Genomic DNA, 19,479 nt, shown 5'->3' with positions numbered 1-19,479 from the left:
ATCTGCTTTGTAGCCTTAATTTAGGAAAAGTGAGGTTAAAGCTCACAATCAAATCTGCAGCCACAATGTCACAATTGCCAGAAGTATCAGGGAAGGTTATTTAAAATTGACTAAGTTTTCCAGTTTACTTTCTGTGAAGTTTTTACCATGTGCATATCTGATAGTAAGAGCATTTCTTTAGTTTGAATGTCAGCCCCAGATACCATTCACACAATTTTTTTGCATTGATTTCTAGATATCAACAATCACTGCAGAAAATTCAGCCTTCCTGCACATGCTGTTACTGTACAAAGGGCTTCCAGAAACCAAATGTGCCTCAAGATCCTCAGATTCTCTGTGTGATCTCCTAAAGGAGAAGTGCTTAAGGAAAAATGAGTGTGTAGTAATTTTACAATCTCATTTTTAGCGAACCCAATCTGCTTTGTAGCCTTAATTTAGGAAAAGCCTCAAAACTCACAATCAAATCTGCAACCACAATGTCACAATTGCCAGAAGTATCAGGGAAGGTTATTCAACAATTTCCAATGGACATTCTGTGCAGTTTTTACCATGTGCATATCTGATAGTGAGAGCATTTCTTTAGTTAGAAGTCAGCCCCAGATACCATTCACATGATTTTTTTGCATTGATTTCTAGATATCAATGATCACTGCAGAAAATTCAGCCTCCCTGCACAGGCTGTTACTGTACAAAGGGCTTCCAGAAACCAAATGTGCCTCAAGATCCTCAGATTCTCTGTGTGATCTCCTAAAGGAGAAGTGCTTAAGGAAAAATGTGTGTGGAGTAATTTTACAATCTCATTTTTAGCGAACCAATCTGCTTTGTAGCCTTAATTTGGGAAAAGTGAGGTTAAAAGCTCACAATCAAATCTGCAGCCACAATGTCACAATTGCCAGAAGTATCAGGGAAGGTTATTCAACAATTTCCAATGGACATTCTGTGCAGTTTTTACCATGTGCATATCTGATAGGAAGATATTTCTTCCAGATACCATTCACATGATTTTTTTGCATTGATTTCCAGATATCAATGATCACTGCAGAAAATTCAGCCTCTCTGTATGTTGTTACTATACAAAGGGCTTCCAGAAACCAAATGTGCCTCAAGATTCTCAGATTCTCTGTGTGATCTCCTAAAGGAGAAGTGCTTAAGGAAAAATGCGTGTGTAGTAATTTTACAATCTCATTTTTGGTGAACCCAATCTTTGTAGTCTTAATTTAGGAAAAGTGAGGTTAAAACTCACAATCAAATCTGCAGCCACAATGTCACAATTGCCAGAAGTATCAGGGAAGGTTATTCAACAATTTCCAATTGACATTCTGTGCAGTTTTTACCATGTGCATATCTGATAGTGAGATCATTTCTTTAGTTAGAAGTCAGCCCCAGATACCATTCACATGATTTTTTTGCATTGATTTCCAGATATCAATGATCACTGCAGAAAATTCAGCCAATGTTAAATTGTTAAATCACCTTGCCAGTAATGTTAAATCACTTTATTTCACAGATATTTTAAGGCCATCTAATCACCAGGATTATCTCTGTCCCATCTTCACATATATAATTCTGGTAGACATTGTGGTTGGAATAAAATTTAAATCAGCATAAAAGAAACACAAACACATCAACTTTTGTTTTTGGCTTTGCTCTTTAAGATCCCTGAATGTGAGCAATGGTAGATGGTTTCTGAGAATTCACACCAGATAATGCTTTTTGTGTGTCTGTTTTTAAGCAAGTGACAAATCATTACTCCTCATTTCAAACAGCCCATTCTGTTTGCAAAGGTTTTCCTCAAAAGCTGGAGCTCCTGGCAAGAGCAGATGAACCAGAAAAGAGGGAAAGTACAACTTACACCACAGGGAAAAAATGATTTTAAACATGAGGAAACGTGTTTCAGTGAGCACAGCATCACAAAGCCTGGACTCCATCCCTCTGGATCAGTGCTGGAGAGGAAAATGCTTCAGTTCCATAAAATCAGAACCAATGAATTTCATATTGGCAAAGTGATTTTACAAATTGTGCAGGCTTTTTTGCTGTATATAGAGAAAATTGCAGAATTTAAATACTATTAAATAATATCAATTTGTAGCAGCAATGGTTGGTAATTAACCCTTCCTCTATAGAAGTTACCAAATCACAACTCTTAATAGAGACTCTATAGTGAAGGAAAACAATAAAACAACCCCTTAAAATACTGTTTTTACTCAAGAAAACAATGCTAAATGTATTTTAATACACCCAAGAAAAGCTATTATCATAACACAAACATTTATGTGTAAATGGATATTGTGTCCAATTCACTTGCAAGGAAGAAGTGTATTTATATGGCAGAATGATGGCCTAAAACATGAAACTACATTAAAACAAATGTAAGAGTAATTTAAATAGAAAAATTAAAGAACATTTAAAATAAATGCTGCTGTTTGAAGAAGGATTAATACAACTCTGAGAAAATCTGAAATGCTGCTACAAGAGTAGAGTCAAGTGCAAATGCCAATAGCTTGGATATGAATATATAATATTAATTATACACTGGCTGAATTTTCTGCAGTGATTATTGATATCTGGAAATCAATGCAAAAAACAATGTGAATGGTATCTGGGGCTGACTTCAAACTAATGAAATTGTCTCTCTATCAGATATGCACATGGTAAAAACTTCATAGAATGTCAATTGGAAATGCTTAGACAGCCAATTGTTAAATAACCTTCCCAGAACGAACAAGTTCTCCAATCAGAGGATTAAAACCACTCCAGATTTGTTAGTGACAATCAGAATCACACGCCAAGACTTCCTGACTGCAGACTCAGGGCAGGGAGGGAGGAGAGGCTCAGATTTCTCAGATTTCCTTCTCTGCACCATAAACTCCCTTTACTTACACTGATTCAGGAATTCAAATTATTGAGGTTTTCTTCACCCAAAGTTACATCCTGTGAGCTCTCACCTACAGCTTCACAAGTTTTGAGAAAATGTAGGATGCTGTCCTGGGAGTCACAGATTATGATATTACTCTATTTTAGATGAAAAGAGATTTCTAAGAAGTCACAGATTTCCACAGGTGCAAGAGAAAAACACACCAGTGGAATCAAGAGCAAGCTGAAATCTTAATTCCTCTCACTGTGCAAAAAACCTTGCATTTACAATTCTCAGATGGTCACAAAAAATAAGGAATTTCAAATTTCAAAAAACTTATTGATTTCTAGAAATAACAATAAGTTATATATAATAAGAAGAAATAATAAGAAGTTACTTTGGGGATGAGATTTTTGTTGAAACCTCAGTAATGTCTGTGCATAGAGGTAATTATTCTATCTTTAAATACTTTACACTGCTTTACTTCAAGATTAGCAGCATCCCTGAAAGAACGGAAAATACTTCAGTTAGAAAATGTAAATAAGGATTTAACAGAATGCAGGGCCCCATGAATGTGACATCAGAGGACACAAAAGGAACTGTCAGTGAGGGTTTCATGCACATTAAAGATTTCTACCTGATCCAAGGCTGCTACTTGTGGTTTACTCAGGACACCCACACAAGCTCAACCCTGACACCAAATCCTACTCAGGTTTTTAAACTTTACCACCTTGAGCACAAAATGGAGAGAATATTGTTAAAAATACTTTCTCCACAGTAGCACCCATTGAAACAGATAATTAACATCTGATGCCTTCCCAAGTGACAAGTTTTGCCTCTAAATTTTCATTATAACATCTATTGTCCATGGCAATAATATTTAGGATTTCCTTAGATTTGCTCAATTACTCCAAGCTACTTCACCTGTTCACTAATGGAGTGAATAAAGTTCCAAATCATTTTTTAACCCTTGTGTTTCCAGAGTGACACAGTGTACAGATGGAGGCCATCTGTTAGCAACAACAGGGTTTTTTCAGACAGAACTGCAGAATTCTGTGCTCAGAAGCAGCTGGGACAGAGAATCCTAATCCTCCTCCAGCTGAGAGCCTGAGCAGTGCCCTCGGAGAGATGGGTGAGCTCTCCATGTGTAATGTAATAAATTACATTTATGTACTCCACCCCACATAAATCAACCCCAAAATAACCCCTTTACAGTAATTGGGCAGTTGTTTCATTGAAGACAAGGAATTAACAATTACTGACTTTAAACAGGCACAATACAGCAATGGTTATTGCATGCTTAAAGGCCTTCTAAACAATTATGATGCCCTCACATAGGAAGGTTCTAAAAAGATACAAAAAGTTTGGATTCAGGTGAGTTGGGATTTAGAACTACTATTGGGAGGAAGGAAGGCCTGCATGTAAAATAATTCACAGTTAAACTGATTTATAAGCACCAAAATATATAAACAGCAACACAAAACTAGCAAATAGACAAATACACACACCAAAAGGGAATCTGATTTAAATATTACTCCTACTTTTCAGCCACAGAAGTTCCTCTCATTTTATTATTTTTTTTAGGAAGAACTTCCAGAATTTTGGTTTAAACTCTCACCTGTACTGCAGGATAACACAAAGATCTGGACTATTGTCAGTTTAAACTGACATAAAAGGACAGTACAAATGGATATCAAATATACCACCTGTATTTTCCTTCTAATTGAGGAATAAACAGTCCTGCTCTGTCCTGAGATCAAATTTCAGATACTTTGGGAACTTCTAACACACAGAGCAATTATTTCCATTTCTCCTTCAGTTAGCTGATATTTCATTGCTGGTTTTTTTAATAATAATGTTTTTACAAAGATTTTTTTTCTGTAACAACACAAAATAAAAGCAGAGCAAGCTATCTTTAAGGAATCCATCCTTAAGCTGTAGTAAGTTGCAGGTCTTAAGTTCCTCATGATGGTGTAGCATAAAAGAGCTCCTTGCTCTTCAACAATATTAAATATTATTGTCTTGTAGAAGTCTCTCCAAGTAATTATTGCATTGTAGGAACATTATATTAACTATTGAACATTGTCCTGGCTTTGGCTGAGATCCTGTTAATTCTTCTCCTAGGAGCTGTGTGTTGTAGGATGAGAATATTTTGGATAACTCACTGATGTTTCAGTTGTTGCCAAGCAGGGTTTCCACCAAAATTGTAAATTGCAAATTTCCAATAATAGTGTAAATATTGTAAATTGCAGTTTCCCACAGTACTGTGAATATTGCAAATTGTAAATTTCCCACAATACTGTGAATGTTGCAAATTGGAAATTTCCCACAATAGTGTAAATATTGCAAATTGTAAATTTCCCACAGTACTGTGAATATTGCAAATTGGAAATTTCCCATAATAGTGTAAATATTGTAAATTGCAATTTCCCACAATAGTGTAAATATTGTAAATTGCAAATTTCCCACAATAGTGTAAATATTGCAAATTGGAAATTTCCCACAGTACTGTGAATATTGCAAATTTCCCATAATAGTGTAAATATTGTAAATTGTAAGTTTTCCACAATTGTGTAAATATTGTAAATTGTAAATTTCCCATAGTATTGTGAATATTGTAAATTGCAAATTTCCCACCGTTCTGTAAATATTGCAAATTGCAATTTCCCACAGTACTGTGAATATTGCAAACTGGAAATTTCCCACAGTACTGTGAATATTGCAAATTTCCCATAACAGTGTAAATATTGTAAATTGTACGTTTTCCACAATTGTGTAAACATTGTAAATTGTAAATTTCCCATAGTATTGTGAATATTGCAAATTGCAAATTTCCCATAATAGTGTAAATATTGCAAATTGCAATTTCCCACAGTACTGTGAATATTGCAAACTGGAAATTTCCCACAGTACTGTGAATATTGCAAATTTCCCATAATAGTGTAAATATTGTAAATTGTAAGTTTTCCACAATTGTGTAAATATTATAAATTGTAAATTTCCCATAGTATTGTGAATATTGTAAAGTGCAAATTTCCCACGTTCTGTAAATATTGCAAATTGTAAATTTCCCACAGTACTGTGAATACTGCAAATTGGAAATTTCCCACAGTACTGTGAATATTGCAAATTTCCCATAATAGTGTAAATATTGTAAATTGTAAGTTTTCCACAATTGTGTAAATATTGTAAATTGTAAATTTCCCATAGTATTGTGAATATTGTAAATTGCAAATTTCCCACAGTACTGTAAATATTGCAAATTGTAAATTTCCCACAGTAAATATTGCAAATTGCAATTTCCCACAGTAAATATTGTAAATTGCAATTTCCCACAGTACTGTAAATTGTAAATTCCCCACAGTAGCCCATCTGCAATTTTCTGATCCAAACTACAAATTACAGTCCATTCCCTCTCACGTTTAGAAAACTGGCTACAATGGGATCCTGAATACACAGCAATAACTTCAAACACACCCGATTCAAGATCAAATCAGAACTTCAAACTGCAGCTCTGTATGGACACATTCCATCGACCACAAGAAAACAACTGCACAAAAACTCTTTCTTACCTTGTCCTTTTCGTGGGGAAGGAGACACACTGGAGGGAGACAGGAAAGAGACTCAAAGCTCTCCTTCCCGTCAGCATTAGTGGTTGCTTTAGTGTTGAGCTGGTACAGAGGTCCATCCTTAAGGAGCCTGCCATGGCCAACAGCACGTTTGACAGCTAATCGTAATTGCTGGTGAAAAATGGAGGCAGCACTGCCCCCAAACAACGCAGCCACATCTTTCTGACCCTTCAGAAAGCGCTCAATGTTCTTCAAGGATGAGCCACCGGACTCAGCCAAGCCCTCAATTGCCCGTTTGATGAGTTTATTCCAGTCCACATTTGGTTTGCCATCCAACTTGCCATGGTTGCGAGGCTTGGGAAGTGCTATCCTGCCAGGATTATCAGGATCCTTGTAGGAGTTGAGCCCCTTGTTGGAGACTTTTAAAATAGTTCCATCTTTAACACTCAACTCCAACTGCTCCAGAACAGTTTTGCGGTCCAAACCGTGCGAAGATGACACCGCATTGCAAATCCTCTCCTCTGAAGGTCGCTGTTTTTGCTTCTTTACCTTTTTGATTGCCTCCAAAATCCACTCTGTGTACAGGGGGTTGGCGAGTTTCACCATGGTGAAGGATTCTGTATATCCATAGAGTCGTTATCCCTTATCCTGGTGCTGAAGGAGCTTCAAATGATGAGAAAACAGATCCTCGAAGGATGGGAACCACCTAACCATAGCATACACGTTTGCTGTTCTGAGTTAATCCTCCTTTCTCAAACATTCTTTGTTTTCACACTGAAAAGAAGAAAACAAAACAATTAGAAACTCCCATACTCTTTCAAATAAATCCCGTAACAGCTTTACAGAAATATATGAAGATTTCAGCATTCTCTCACCTGAGCTTCTGGTCTCACAACCAAAAGAGCTCTAATGTTAGGCCTAGAAGAAAACAAGAGAGACATTTAAAAAAAAACAGTTTTGAAGAAAATAAAAAAAAGTAGCATACACATAGCAGAGTTTTAAGCCACTGCATTTCTGAAATACTGAAGCAATACTTCAGATTTTATCATCACTACTAATAAAAGCACACTTTAGCACTAAAATTACCCCATGCAACCTAGAGAAAAATGTCCTTTCCATTTTGATCTATTAGTCTATCGCTGCTGAGCACAACATAAATTAATACTTGGAGGGAAAAAGAAAACCACAACAAACACCTTGAAAGAGCAGCAGCTCTCTTAATTTTTACACTGCCTGAAACTTTGACAGAAAATAGGAATAACTAACTCTTGAGCAAACAGCAAGAAACTTTCAGAGCACTTTCAGGAGTGTAATCATGGGTTTCCCATCTGTGAAGAAAAGCTATGACAGTTGTTCCATAAAGGAAAAAAGTGAAGAAACGCAGGTGGAGATTGCAATTAAATGCTCTACTTATAGAGGGCACAGAAAAAATACAACATAATTTTCAGTATTGATGAGGCCCACTGAAAACACCTGAGGACAAAGTAACAGGTGACCATAGACAGCATAAAAGGAATGCTTATGGCACTGCTAATTAATGATGCTGGTGAAAGGGTGTGAGGTTCTACCTTAGAGCCTTTAGTTAGTTATCCTCAAAATAGCTTTTTCTGGGTGTGATAACTGTTGTGCTGAAGTTCTACTCGAGGAGTACACTAACCAAGAAGGATCTGTAAAGTGTTTATCACAAGAAATAATGATTTTCTACAAGGGAACTTTTACACAAGAGCGAAGTTGACAACACAGTTATCGTGTTCTGCTTTCTAGTAAGTACTGAAGAATTTATCAACACACGGAACACATTTGCATACAGACATCAGACTCAACAGCAGAGCTCCACATGGCCAGCACTGGAAACACTCTGAACGACTGCTTAAAGCAGAAAAGATGCACTGAGTTCTTTTATTCTGCGGACAACGAAACGCGCTCCTCGGCACCTGCCCTGCTCGCAGAGCAGCGATGCGCTCCCGCCCAGCCCCTGCATCCCGAGCCCCGAAGGATTCCGTGCCCTGTCCCCGGCCCAGCTCCGTGCGTTATGCAACCGTCCGGCCAGGCCGGGGCGACACCGGGACGGTCCCAGCGCCGGTGGGTCACGGGCTCGCCGGGCTCTGGGTGACAAGCGACCCCTGCACCTGCTACCGCTCGTCCCCATCCCTACCGCGGGTAGTCCCGCGCCAGGCGCCCCAAGCAGCGCACTGCCTCAGCACAGAGCCTCGCACCGGGGAACTGGGGAAAAGCGGGGCGCAGGCCGCGGCAGCCGGCCGGGCCCCACGCAGCTCTCCGTCCTCCCGGGCACGGGCAGCGCGGCCCGGCCGGCTCCTCGCACGGCTACGGCCAGGCCCGCGCCCGCCTCAGCCGCGCTCTCCCGCGCCAGACACTGATCGGAGCTCAGCTCGCGGAGCCCCGTCCGCTTCGCCCGCCTCGGCCGTGCCGCGCCGCGGCCGCCACCTCCCCGAGGCGTGGGCCTGGCGAGCGCCGCGGGAGCGGACGGCGGGGCCGGGCCTGGCGCAGAGCGGCGGCGGGGCCGGAACAGGCCGCGAGCCTGGAGCGCCCAACTGGGCCTTCCCCTTCCCCAGGCCACGGAGCTCGCCAACCGCCTGTCCCCGACTTCCTCGGCATCAACCAGCCGAGGCGGCGCGGCTCCGCCGGCGTTACTTACCGAGGGCCGCGAGCGCCGGGTCCCGGGAGGTGAAGGCCGGACGGCAGCGAAGCCCGAAACTGACACGGCGGCCATCTTGGGCCCGGCGCGCTGCGGCGGGGGGCGGGGGGGCGCGAGGTGGAACAGCCCGCGGGGGGAGGGGGGTGCCGAGGCCACGGAACAGCGCGGCGGGGCGCGGGCGGCCGCCAGGGGGCGCTGCGGGGCCGCGGCTGCGCCGCTGAGGGCGGGGGAGGCGGGGCCAGGCCGGGAGCGCGCGGGGCGGGGCGGGGCACGAGGGGAGCGGCCCGGCCGTGAGGTGACGTGAGGCGAGGCGGATCGCCCCGCTTAAAAGATTTGCCCGCTGTGAAAAATGCGTATTTTATGATTGGGTTTTCGCAAATATTACAGTGAATATTATATGTGTTGCGTTAGAAAGTAATGCTGTGTTAAGTTTCTTAACTAGTATGTTAAATATAGTTTTGGGTTGTAACAAAATGTTAAAATAGAAACTATGCTCTGTAGGATGCTTTTTTCTCTAAAGAAAGGACTCACACTGAGACAGCAGTTACAGGACACCTAAATCTTTCAGAGAAAGAGAATTTATTGCTCCATTACCAGGAGAAATGAACTTCTTCCCACCTCGCACAGCCATGAAGACATCATCAGGATTCAGGGGAATAAGCTGACACTGACCAGACAGGATACTGTATTTTAATAGAATTTATGCATCATGTATGAGGTGTATGAATATGCAACAGGTTATTGTTTATAAAGGTTAATCCTCTGTTAACATGGGTCCTTTTTCAGGCTTATGCTGCCCAGAAAAAGGTACCTGGACATCCATAACTCTTTGTTGCTATTGTCTCATACTGTCTTAATTCAAATCGTCCAAATTATTATTACTCTAACTGTATTACTATTTTTATAACCATTTTGTTACTCTTAAACTTTTACAATTTTAGAAACAAGTGATTGGCGTTTTTCACACCCACAATCCTGAATCACAGTTGGGTCTGAAATCTCAGATCTCAGCCTCTTCATGCTGGGGCAATAGTCCGACCTTCCTCCCACATAGAAGAGACTCCCATATAGAAAAGGCTCCCATGTCAGAAAGATTATGTGCTCAGAAACTTCATTTAATAGGATACAAAGGACTACTTTTCCACTGTTTTTGTATATTCCCAGCAGTGTAGTAGGAAAGTTATTTGTCATGGCATGTTTTACTCAGAAGTTCAGGGATCTGCTATATGAACATGAAACACTAGTTCTAGTTATGCAAAGGAATAATTTGCTAGAGAGTTTCGGTAAATTTGGCATCACAACTTTTTCACGCCAGCTGAATTATTTCTGGGCTGTTACTCCATGGTGAACGAACCAGCAAAATAATGGAGTGGCAAAACTTTTCCCTAGCTGTCCCTCCCTGCAAAAGCCGGGTTATTTCCTCATTTCATGGACTGTAGTTCAGTTCCCCTCTAGAAAAGAGACCGAATGAGGAGCATGAGGGGCAGGCGAACACCCGGCCGAACCGGGGGGAGCGCGCAGCGCCCTCCGTGAGGGGAATCCTCAGGTTGCGACGGCGCCGCCTAGCGGGGGCGGCCCTGCGTAGCTCCGGGCCTGAGGGCGCCGCGATGCTCCTTGCCTTGTCAGGTGTGTAACGGGACGGGACACGGAATCGGTGGCCGGACAGAGACATGGGACGCAGAGACGGGCGCGATCCGTACCCGCCGACATCCCCGGGATTGTCACGGAGCGGGAGCTGCGTCCTGTCACGAGCCGTGCGCCTCATCGGCCTATGGCGTCCAATAGCAGCGCTCGCTGCTGGAAGCCCCGCCCCCAGTGGGTGGGGCGGCTGCCGGGGGCGGGGCCTGTGTGAGAAGCGCTCTGAGGGGTTTCGCTCCGGCCCGGCCCGGCACGGCTCGGCCCCGCAGCAACCATGATCCACAGCCTGTTCCTCATCAACGCCTCGGGGGACATCTTCCTGGAGAAGCACTGGAAGAGCGTGGTTAGCCGCTCCGTCTGTGATTATTTCTTTGAGGCGCAGGAGCGGGCCTCGGAGGCGGAGAACGTGCCGCCGGTGATCCCCACGCCTCACCATTACCTCCTCAGCGTCTACCGGCACAAGATCTTCTTCGTGGCCGTCATCCAGAGCGAGGTGCCGCCGCTCTTCGTCATCGAATTCCTGCACCGAGTCGTGGACACCTTCCAGGTATGGCCGAGGGCTGTGGGACCCTCGGGAGCCTCGGCAATGAACCCCTCTGGTTTGCACCTCTTAGGGTTTTTTTTGTTTCTTATCATGTTATTTTCATCCTGCGTTTGTGAGGATGTGGACAGGCTTGCTGTAGTTGGGAATTTACTGCCCAAGATGGATTCGGGATTTACCTGTGCCCATAAATCATAAATCAGTATTTCCATTTTGCAGCCTTGTGTGCTCTGGGAAGTGTGAACTAATACCAAGCTGGCCTTGTTCTCATAAGGAGCTTTTGCTTTTTAATCAATTAGCGACAACCTACCTGTGCGTTTACACCTAGCAATGCTTCTTAATAGCTTCCTAAAGCAGTGAATTGCAGGAGTTGCCCCAGAGGAGCTGCATTCCCTCTGTGCCATGGTTGACACATCTCCTGATCAGTTTAGGAAAACAGCAAAGATGTCTGTCTGTTCTTCCTCCTGCCAACAACAGGGCTGTGTTGTCTGCCTTTGAAATGTCTTGTGACCAGCGTGTTGCCAGCATGCAGGAAATGTGTGTGCTTGGCCAAACGAGTGTCATGGGAGCTTCTGCTTCCAAGATGTCAGTCAGAACCTGTAGCTCAGACTGTGTGCTGAGTTATTTTTCTCTGACTTTCAGAAGTGGATTGGCCATTTAAGCCAGCAGTGGATCGTGTCAGACCCTTTGGTCTTTTGTTTTATGAGGGTATGAGTGTGTTGTCACTCATACCCTCGTAAAAAAATTATATTAAAATCTAGTATGTCTGAAAACGAGTGTTTGTAATGCAGAATTAGAATTTCTCTACTGTCACAGCATAAATATACTCATTCATTATGCAAAAATCTCAATTAATTGCTGTAAGTAACTAGAAGCTCAGGTTTGTGTTTGTGCACTTGTTCTCTCCTGGAAGATGCTTGAAATTCACATAGAATAAGACAGTAAGTAAATTAAATGTTCAGTTTTAAAAATCGCTGAATTAGTTGGGACAGCTGATGGGGGAATTTGCCACCTCACTGGAGGTGTGCTCAGAGTTGTGTGTGTCTGCTGTGCTTGTAGTAATACAGGGAGTTTCAGTGGTTTTTTGCAAGAAGAGACTTGATTTATTCCTGTGTTCACTAATGTTCACTAAGATTCTCTTTCAGAGATCATTGAATAATCCTTTCTTTTGCACAGGATTATTTTGGTGTCTGTTCAGAGGTGATAATCAAGGACAATGTTGTGGTGGTTTATGAGGTGCTGGAGGAGATGCTGGACAATGGCTTCCCATTGGCAACAGAGTCCAATATTCTGAAGGAGCTGATAAAACCTCCCACTATTCTGAGAACAGTCGTCAACACCATCACAGGTACAGGGAAACAAGAAGAGGAGAAACTGGGGGCTCCAGATGGAAATATTCCTGCGTAATTAGGACATGGGAGAAGAAAATTTATTCATGCAGCACAGGTGTGTTTAGGGAGTCATGTGTTAGTGCTTTGCTTTGAGGTTGCTTCCAATTTCAGCACCAGCTGCACTTTGGTTTTGGTCTGATTTGGGGTATTTTAACCTAAAAAGTCAGATTACATTTTCAGTTAGACATGACATGACTTCTAGGATGAGTTAGTTTCATGTGAGTTTACCCATCCCCATGTGCAGACATTTTCCCATGCATTACTGTGATATATTTTAGAGCTGGGTGTAAGAGAGATGTAAATTTTTGGAGTACTGGGAGTCTGGAGAGTAAATGGAAGAGTAATTTCCTACAAAAAAAACAGAGGTTTTTGGGGATTAATTACAATTAAGCTCAACAAAGCCAGGGACTTGCTCTGCAGCATTGCCTAATTCTGGGGGTGTTGATTCCCTTTCTTTTTCCAGGAAGCACAAATGTGGGTGACCAGCTTCCCACTGGACAGCTCTCAGTGGTGCCCTGGAGACGTACTGGTGTCAAATACACCAACAATGAGGCCTATTTTGATGTGGTTGAGGAGATTGATGCAATCATTGACAAATCAGGTATGGAACTTGCTCCTGGTTAAGAATTCCTAGTGGCTGAAGAGAGAGTTAGGTTTTGAAATAGGTGCACCTTCATCCAAGTGTGGGAAGCTCTGCTCCTATTTTTGCTCTGGAGTGATGCTAAATTGTGTGTGCTATTCAGTCAAAAATCTTACAGAGGCACCAGGGTTTTCATTCTTGAGGTCTCATAAGCAATTCTGTATTGGGAAAATAGAAGATGAGTAAAAACTGTGCACAGCACTTTATCTTTAGTGTTTGTGCTTCTTAGTCTTGTTACAACTGGGAGCTGTTGTCATTGGCCATTAAAATGGACATTGGTGGTGTCCATGATCTTTCTGAATGAATCTTCTAGAGGAGTCTTGGGGAATGATACAAATGTTGAGCAGGTTTCATTAAGAAAATGTTAAGAAAATACATTTCCTTCCTTTTCACTCATAGTTTTTCAACTTTGGGATGTTTTTGATCAGCTTCACAAACCCAGCTGTGTTTTCCTTATTGTTCCAGGTTCCACTATTACTGCTGAAATCCAAGGAGTGATTGATGCTTGTGTCAAGCTGACTGGGATGCCAGACCTTACCCTGTCCTTTATGGTAAAGCTCAGGGATGTATCTTCACTTAAGAATTTTGAGAGGGATTTCCCAGCCCTAAGATTGTGCTGCTAAGCCCTAATCTTAAACCCTAAGATTTCCCTGCTGCTAAGATTGTGATCTTGTGGTGATGTACATCAGAACAAGGGTGTGCTGGATGAAGAGAGAAAGAAATGACAATGGGAAATCATCAGGAACTTCAGCAATTTGGAGCCCAAAAAGGCTTTTTCAGATGATTTGTTTGTGATGGGTGCTGTGAGTAAGTTTTTGAGACACAGTGGTGCTTTAAGCAGATATCCTGAAGAGCCACCTCTTCTATGAGTATGCACCAATGTAATTATGTGACATGACTCAGTTTTCTAAAATAGGATTAAAAATATCCTAGAAAAGGATGGAGATTATTGAGTGCTGCTTTTACATGGATATAACAGCATCAGACAACTTCAAGTGGTCAAGAGTGTGTCAAATGCTAGGCCCTTCATGGACAGAAGATTGCTAAGAAGGGGAGGTCATTTTAAGTCATTTTAGGTCATTTTAAGCTGTGCTGCCCTCACAAACTTTGTGATTTCTGTTCCAGAACCCCCGGCTCCTGGATGATGTCAGCTTTCACCCCTGTGTGCGTTTCAAGCGCTGGGAGTCAGAGAGAATCCTCTCCTTCATCCCCCCTGACGGCAATTTCCGCCTGCTCTCCTACCATGTCAGTGCTCAGAAGTAGGTGATGAGTCTGGTGCTGTGAGTTAGGAAATTTGGATCCTTCTGGCTAGGAAGAGGATTAAAAAAGGAACTTTTAAAGCTGAGGTGGCACATTGAGCCAAAGGAAGTAGAGGTGCATGGTGACTTGTGTTTTTCTTTTTTTAAAATTACATTTTTTTCTCCTTGTGATTCTGTAATTTCTTTCTGGCCAGCCAGCATTTTTCAAAGACTGCTAGCAGATAAACAAACTAGAAAGTAAAATAATTAGACAGTGTTGATTTCATATGTTTAAATTAACTTTTTAGAATAAAACAAGATAGTTTGGTGCTCCTGTTAGGTTTGTGACATCTCTCCCAATGGAACCACAAGTTTTTGCCCAAGTTTGCACTCTTTTCTAGAAGCAGCTTGCCAAGTACTATTTGGGGTTACAGTTGCTAAAGAATTTTGCTAGATCTTTGTCAGATTTGTCTTTAGTAGGTGAAAAAGAGTGGCAAATGCAACCAAAAGCACAAAAATGAAGTTCAGGTGGTGTTGCACTGCCAGGAACTGCTTGCCAACGTGGCTGTGACATGTAAAACCATTTCTTTTGGTCACACTTCCTCTTTTATTGGCTGTAGTTCCCTTTTCTGATCAAATAGGACACCGCAAGCTTGATTACAAAAAGTGCAATTAAGACATGAGAAAGGAGCAAAGTCAGGATTCCATTCTCATACAAGTGCAGGATTTCCTTCTCTTTTAAGCAAATCTGAAGCCAAGAGATTGACAAGGACTTTCTGTTTGTTTCTTTATTCAGCCTTGTGGCAATTCCTGTCTATGTCAAGCACAACATCAGCTTTCGTGACAGCAGCTCCCTGGGACGCTTCGAGATCACAGTGGGGCCAAAGCAGACCATGGGGAAAACTGTAGAGGGGGTGATGGTCACCAGCCAGATGCCAAAAAGTGTCTTAAATATGACCCTCACACCCTCCCAGGGAACACATGCCTTTGATCCAGTTACAAAGGTAAGAGGAAAGAGAGAAATTAAATATTATTTTTTAAAAAATTCTTTCTTATCTATCAGAAAATGCAGTCAACCTGTTGATGCTTAATTCCATGAACACTGCTTTGCTGAAGGCAGTATGTTGGGGTGAGAACTTTTTGTGAATAAGGTCTCAGAAAAAGTTTTCTGAATAAATTCTGAATAATCTGGGGATTAAGGAAACCCTGCATACTAGGGTTTTCTTAATCCCCAGAACAAATACCTTGGTGTCTGAATGGATTTTAGTTCTGGCTGCTTGGTGTGTGAAGAAAATCCAAGCACAGATCTTGTATAATGGGAAATCAATCTGGTGGATGCCTTACAAACTTATCTGGTCATGCCCAGTGCTGCATGTTGGTCTTCTGCAAACACTGAGGGTTGATCAATGGTTTGGGTTTGGTTTGGGGTGTTCTGGTTTTGTTGTTTGAACTTATTTTTTTCTTCTTGCAAACATTAATCTGATGGGTTTACACTCTGCAATTAGTAGAAATAGCATTTATAGTAGACTTTTGGGGAGCCTCATGGAAAGAGAAGGAGAAAAAAAGTTTGGAGTGAGGTATCCCCTCCTTAATCCTGTGTCTGCCCAATATGAAAGGTAAGATACTAAGAAAAAGACATTTTTCATAGAGAAACATTAAAAGCTGTCATTGGAAGGGGACTGTTCTTTACAAGGTGCAGCATTTGAGTTTCACTGCTGCATTTTCTGCTCCTTCAAGTTACTCTCATGGGATGTTGGGAAAATCAACCCCCAGAAGCTGCCAAGTCTGAAGGGGAGCGTGAGCCTGCAAGCTGGGACATCAAAGCCAGATGAAAACCCCACCATTAACCTGCAGTTTAAAATCCAGCAGCTGGCTATATCTGGTAAGTGACTGAGGTAAAGAAGTGCAGTGTTCTCTGCTGTGCTCATTCTGCATGTAGCTGAAGTAATTTTTCAAACCTTCTGAAGTATGTTCAACCTTAAACATGTTCTTCAAGGAAAAAAGTTGCTTTGACTACAAATGTATGGATTTGTTCTTTGTAGTGGTCTGTGAAGCAACTTAGCTGCATTTCCTTACAGACCTCTAAAGAAATTAAGGGTATGGATGTGTTTGTAAAGAATGATTCTCACAATTAGCAGTTGTCAGTTTTTCTCCATTCTGTCACTGCTTGCTAAAACTTTCCCTGTTCTTTCTGCACCACCAGTATGATCTTTGTCCCTTTATCCCCAAGGCCTGTCAGCTTTGTTTGTGGCTGTCAGTCTGTCTGATGCTGTGTTTGTTTGCCTCTAGGACTGAAGGTGAATCGCCTGGACATGTATGGGGAGAAATACAAGCCCTTCAAGGGGATAAAATACATGACCAAGGCTGGCAAGTTCCAAGTCCGAACCTAGAGGCTCCTGAGAGCAAGGAAGAGCACTTTTCCTGCTTCCCTTTTCCTCCTGAGAGCAAGGAGAGCACTTTTCCTGCTTCCCCTGTCCTGAGAGCAAGGAGAGCACTTTTCCTGCTTCCCTTCTCCTCCTGAGAGCAAGGAGAGCACTTTTCCTGCTTCCCTTCTCCTCCTGAGAGCAAGGAGAGCACTTTTCCTCCTCCCCCTGTCCCTGGCTGTTGGATGCAGCCTCCTATCCCATTTTAGAGTTGCTCCCTTGTCTGTAGTAGCATAAGCAGGGAAGTGCTCAGAGTGCTGGAAAGCAGGGATAAGTAAGGTTGTCCTGAAACCACCTCATCCCTACCTGAGTCTGAAGTTTTTTGGAACAATATTAGATGGGAGAGTTGCTCAGGTCCCTTAGGATTAGCAAGTCAGCTATGTAAGCTTGTATCACCTTCATTTTGCTGTCTTAGAGGAAATTCTAGGGATTTATTGGCCTTTTGTAGCTCCTCTTGTATTTTGTTTGGCTTTTATCCTGTTGTACATGCTACGAAGTTGAATTTCCACAAACTTCAATGTGATGATCCAGCATTTCCATTCCTGTGTCACTGGGTTAGGGGTAGAGCTGTGTAGCTCATCCAGCAGGGAGAACTTTTAGCTGTTCTGCCTCAAAAGCACTGGAAGAAACTGGAAGATTGTTCTGCCCAGGATGGGAAGTTGAGAAGCCTGAGACTGGGAATGGTGCCACAAAGAGAAGAAAGGAAGAATTGCATTTGTTCTCTAGGTATTTCGTATGGCATCCTGGTCAAGGATCTTGAGTCTCTGAATACAGACTTGAAATATTGTAACTGATGGGCAGTGGTATCTCCATGTAATTCTGCTTCTCCTATTTATTGCATCAATGTTGGAAGGTGGGAATTCTCCTAGCTCATTTGGGGAATCAGAAGAGACAGACAGGGGAACTTCTGTGGGGACAGCACTGATGGAATTTCAGGCTGTGCCCACATGAAGATAACCCCTGTCTTAGTAACTTGTTGGAAGCTCTTTTTGCCTCTCCTTTCCTATTGCAAACGATGGTGATAGTGCTGATTTCCTGCTCACTGAGTCTTCCTTTGGTACCTTTGTAGTGTTCCTCCTGTCCTACCTCATTTCAGTTTCTGCACCAGCCAGGTGCTGTGCAGATGGATTCCAAGCTATGCCAGATTTCCCACTGGGATCATCTCTTCCTCAGGAGCTGTTGCTGTCTCTGCCCATCCCAGCCTGTGTCCATCCCTGTGTACTCAGAAATAGGAAATGAGAGGCACCTGCACTGTTTTATTGTCTGTAACAGCTCTGTGGCCACTACATGCCAATGTATTTTCCCTTGGTAGCAGAACTTGCACTGAGCTGCTGCACACGTGTGGCTGTGGAGTCCAGTTCATGTTTGTGGGCAGAACAGGGTGACCCTGTAAATGAGCTTTGCTTGGTTGTATCTTATGCAAGCTGTTCCAGCTCCAGAGCTCAGTCCCCAAGGGGACTGGGTGCCAGAAGCCAGCTCGCTCTCAGACCAAGGCCGCGGGTCAGCCCCTAGCAAGCAGGGAATATTCAGCTCTTAGTGATCAGGCAGCTCTTGTGATTTCAGCTTTGCTTGCTAGGTAGCTTTTCCCTTGGCCTAAGGCTCCAGCAGACGGTAGAGAGAGGAGAAGCAGAAGACGCTGGCTGTTCCACGAGTATGGCTTTATTGTAGGGTCTGTGAAGGGTCTCAGCTCTTCTTCTTCCCAGTTAGTAGGGGTACAGTGTGCTACTTTTATACCCTTGGCCTGGATCCAATCCTGACCAATGGCAAAGGTGTTAGAGTGACCATAAGTGACCAATAGTAGGGTTTAACACAATATTGCCTTCCATGGCTATAGGGATAAGGTACAAGGCGGATGTCCCTGGAGACAGGAAACTTCTTTGCCGCTGTGTCAGCATTCTATTCTCCAAGGGGCCCTGGCTAAACTTGAGGGGTTTACTACAACCCTGGATGAGGGAGAGCATTCATTCCACCTTGCATGTGGTGACACCTCACGAGTGTTACCTGGCTTGTGGCATTGCTGGTTCCTGGGCAGGGTTCCATAGCAGGCACATTCTGCTGAGGTGCTGGTACTGCTGAGCATGTTCAGTGCAAGCAAAACCTTCAACAATGACACCAATAAAATGAATTTTTACATGTCATCTGTGTCAGAGTGGTTTGTGCAGGCTTTATAAGAAATAAAGGTGGTATTTGAGGAGGAATGTAAATGATGGCAATTTGATTGTGTATAGTGGGTGCCTTAGGGAGATAAATGTATGCAGTTATATTAATTTATCTCCTTAGGGAGATAAATTTATGCAGTTGGCATTGTAAACCTGGCACTAAGTCACTGTCTGAAAATCTAAAACTAATTTATTTATTGGTGATTTTTCTTTGTGTTTCCCAAAAGGAGTGCTGAGCATTTCCTAGAGCCTCAAGTGAAAATGTCTTTAGGAAAGCAGCTGAACCATTTCTGTGTTGGGCAGCATGCTAAGGGCAGTGCTTTGATTATGAAGACAATTAAATACCTCACCACCTTCCTGCTCCTTGATA

General features: G+C 42.7%; 2 protein-coding genes across 2 annotated transcripts in view; one reads left to right on the top strand and one right to left on the bottom strand.

The window, feature by feature from the left end:
- KAT6A (lysine acetyltransferase 6A) overlaps positions 1-9,185 on the bottom strand; it is a 28,271-nt gene extending 19,086 nt beyond the window's left edge. The window contains exons 1-3 of the mRNA XM_064730986.1: positions 9,080-9,185; positions 7,299-7,341; positions 6,427-7,197 (exon numbers count right to left, since the gene is read on the bottom strand). Coding sequence (XP_064587056.1) covers positions 6,427-7,029 — 603 coding nt within the window. The 5' untranslated portion in view covers positions 7,030-7,197; positions 7,299-7,341; positions 9,080-9,185. The remainder of the gene's footprint in view (positions 1-6,426; positions 7,198-7,298; positions 7,342-9,079) is intronic.
- Positions 9,186-10,893: 1,708 nt separating this feature from the next.
- Positions 10,894-19,088, top strand: AP3M2 (adaptor related protein complex 3 subunit mu 2). The gene is made up of 8 exons (XM_064730979.1): positions 10,894-11,264; positions 12,435-12,606; positions 13,113-13,250; positions 13,755-13,840; positions 14,415-14,548; positions 15,324-15,531; positions 16,265-16,409; positions 16,817-19,088. The coding sequence occupies exons 1-8, from the start codon at positions 10,992-10,994 to the stop codon at positions 16,915-16,917; spliced, it is 1,257 nt and encodes a 418-aa protein (XP_064587049.1). The 5' UTR covers positions 10,894-10,991; the 3' UTR covers positions 16,918-19,088.
- Positions 19,089-19,479: the final 391 nt, after the last annotated feature.

The sequence above is a fragment of the Zonotrichia leucophrys genome, chromosome 22 (assembly GCF_028769735.1).
Source record: "Zonotrichia leucophrys gambelii isolate GWCS_2022_RI chromosome 22, RI_Zleu_2.0, whole genome shotgun sequence".
In the NCBI taxonomy this organism is placed as follows: domain Eukaryota; kingdom Metazoa; phylum Chordata; class Aves; order Passeriformes; family Passerellidae; genus Zonotrichia; species Zonotrichia leucophrys.
The sequence above is the reverse complement of the archived record's forward strand: the minus strand, read 5'-3'. Positions and strand labels throughout refer to the sequence as shown.

Bases quoted from the DNA above. Each gene is read 5' to 3' on its own strand.
- AP3M2 (XM_064730979.1), top strand. From the start codon at position 10,992: ATGATCCACAGCCTGTTCCTCATCAACGCCTCGGGGGACATCTTCCTG. The intron at 13,251-13,754 runs GTATGGAACTTG...TTATTGTTCCAG, and splicing joins TGCAATCATTGACAAATCAG to GTTCCACTATTACTGCTGAA. The intron at 14,549-15,323 runs GTAGGTGATGAG...TTCTTTATTCAG, and splicing joins TACCATGTCAGTGCTCAGAA to CCTTGTGGCAATTCCTGTCT.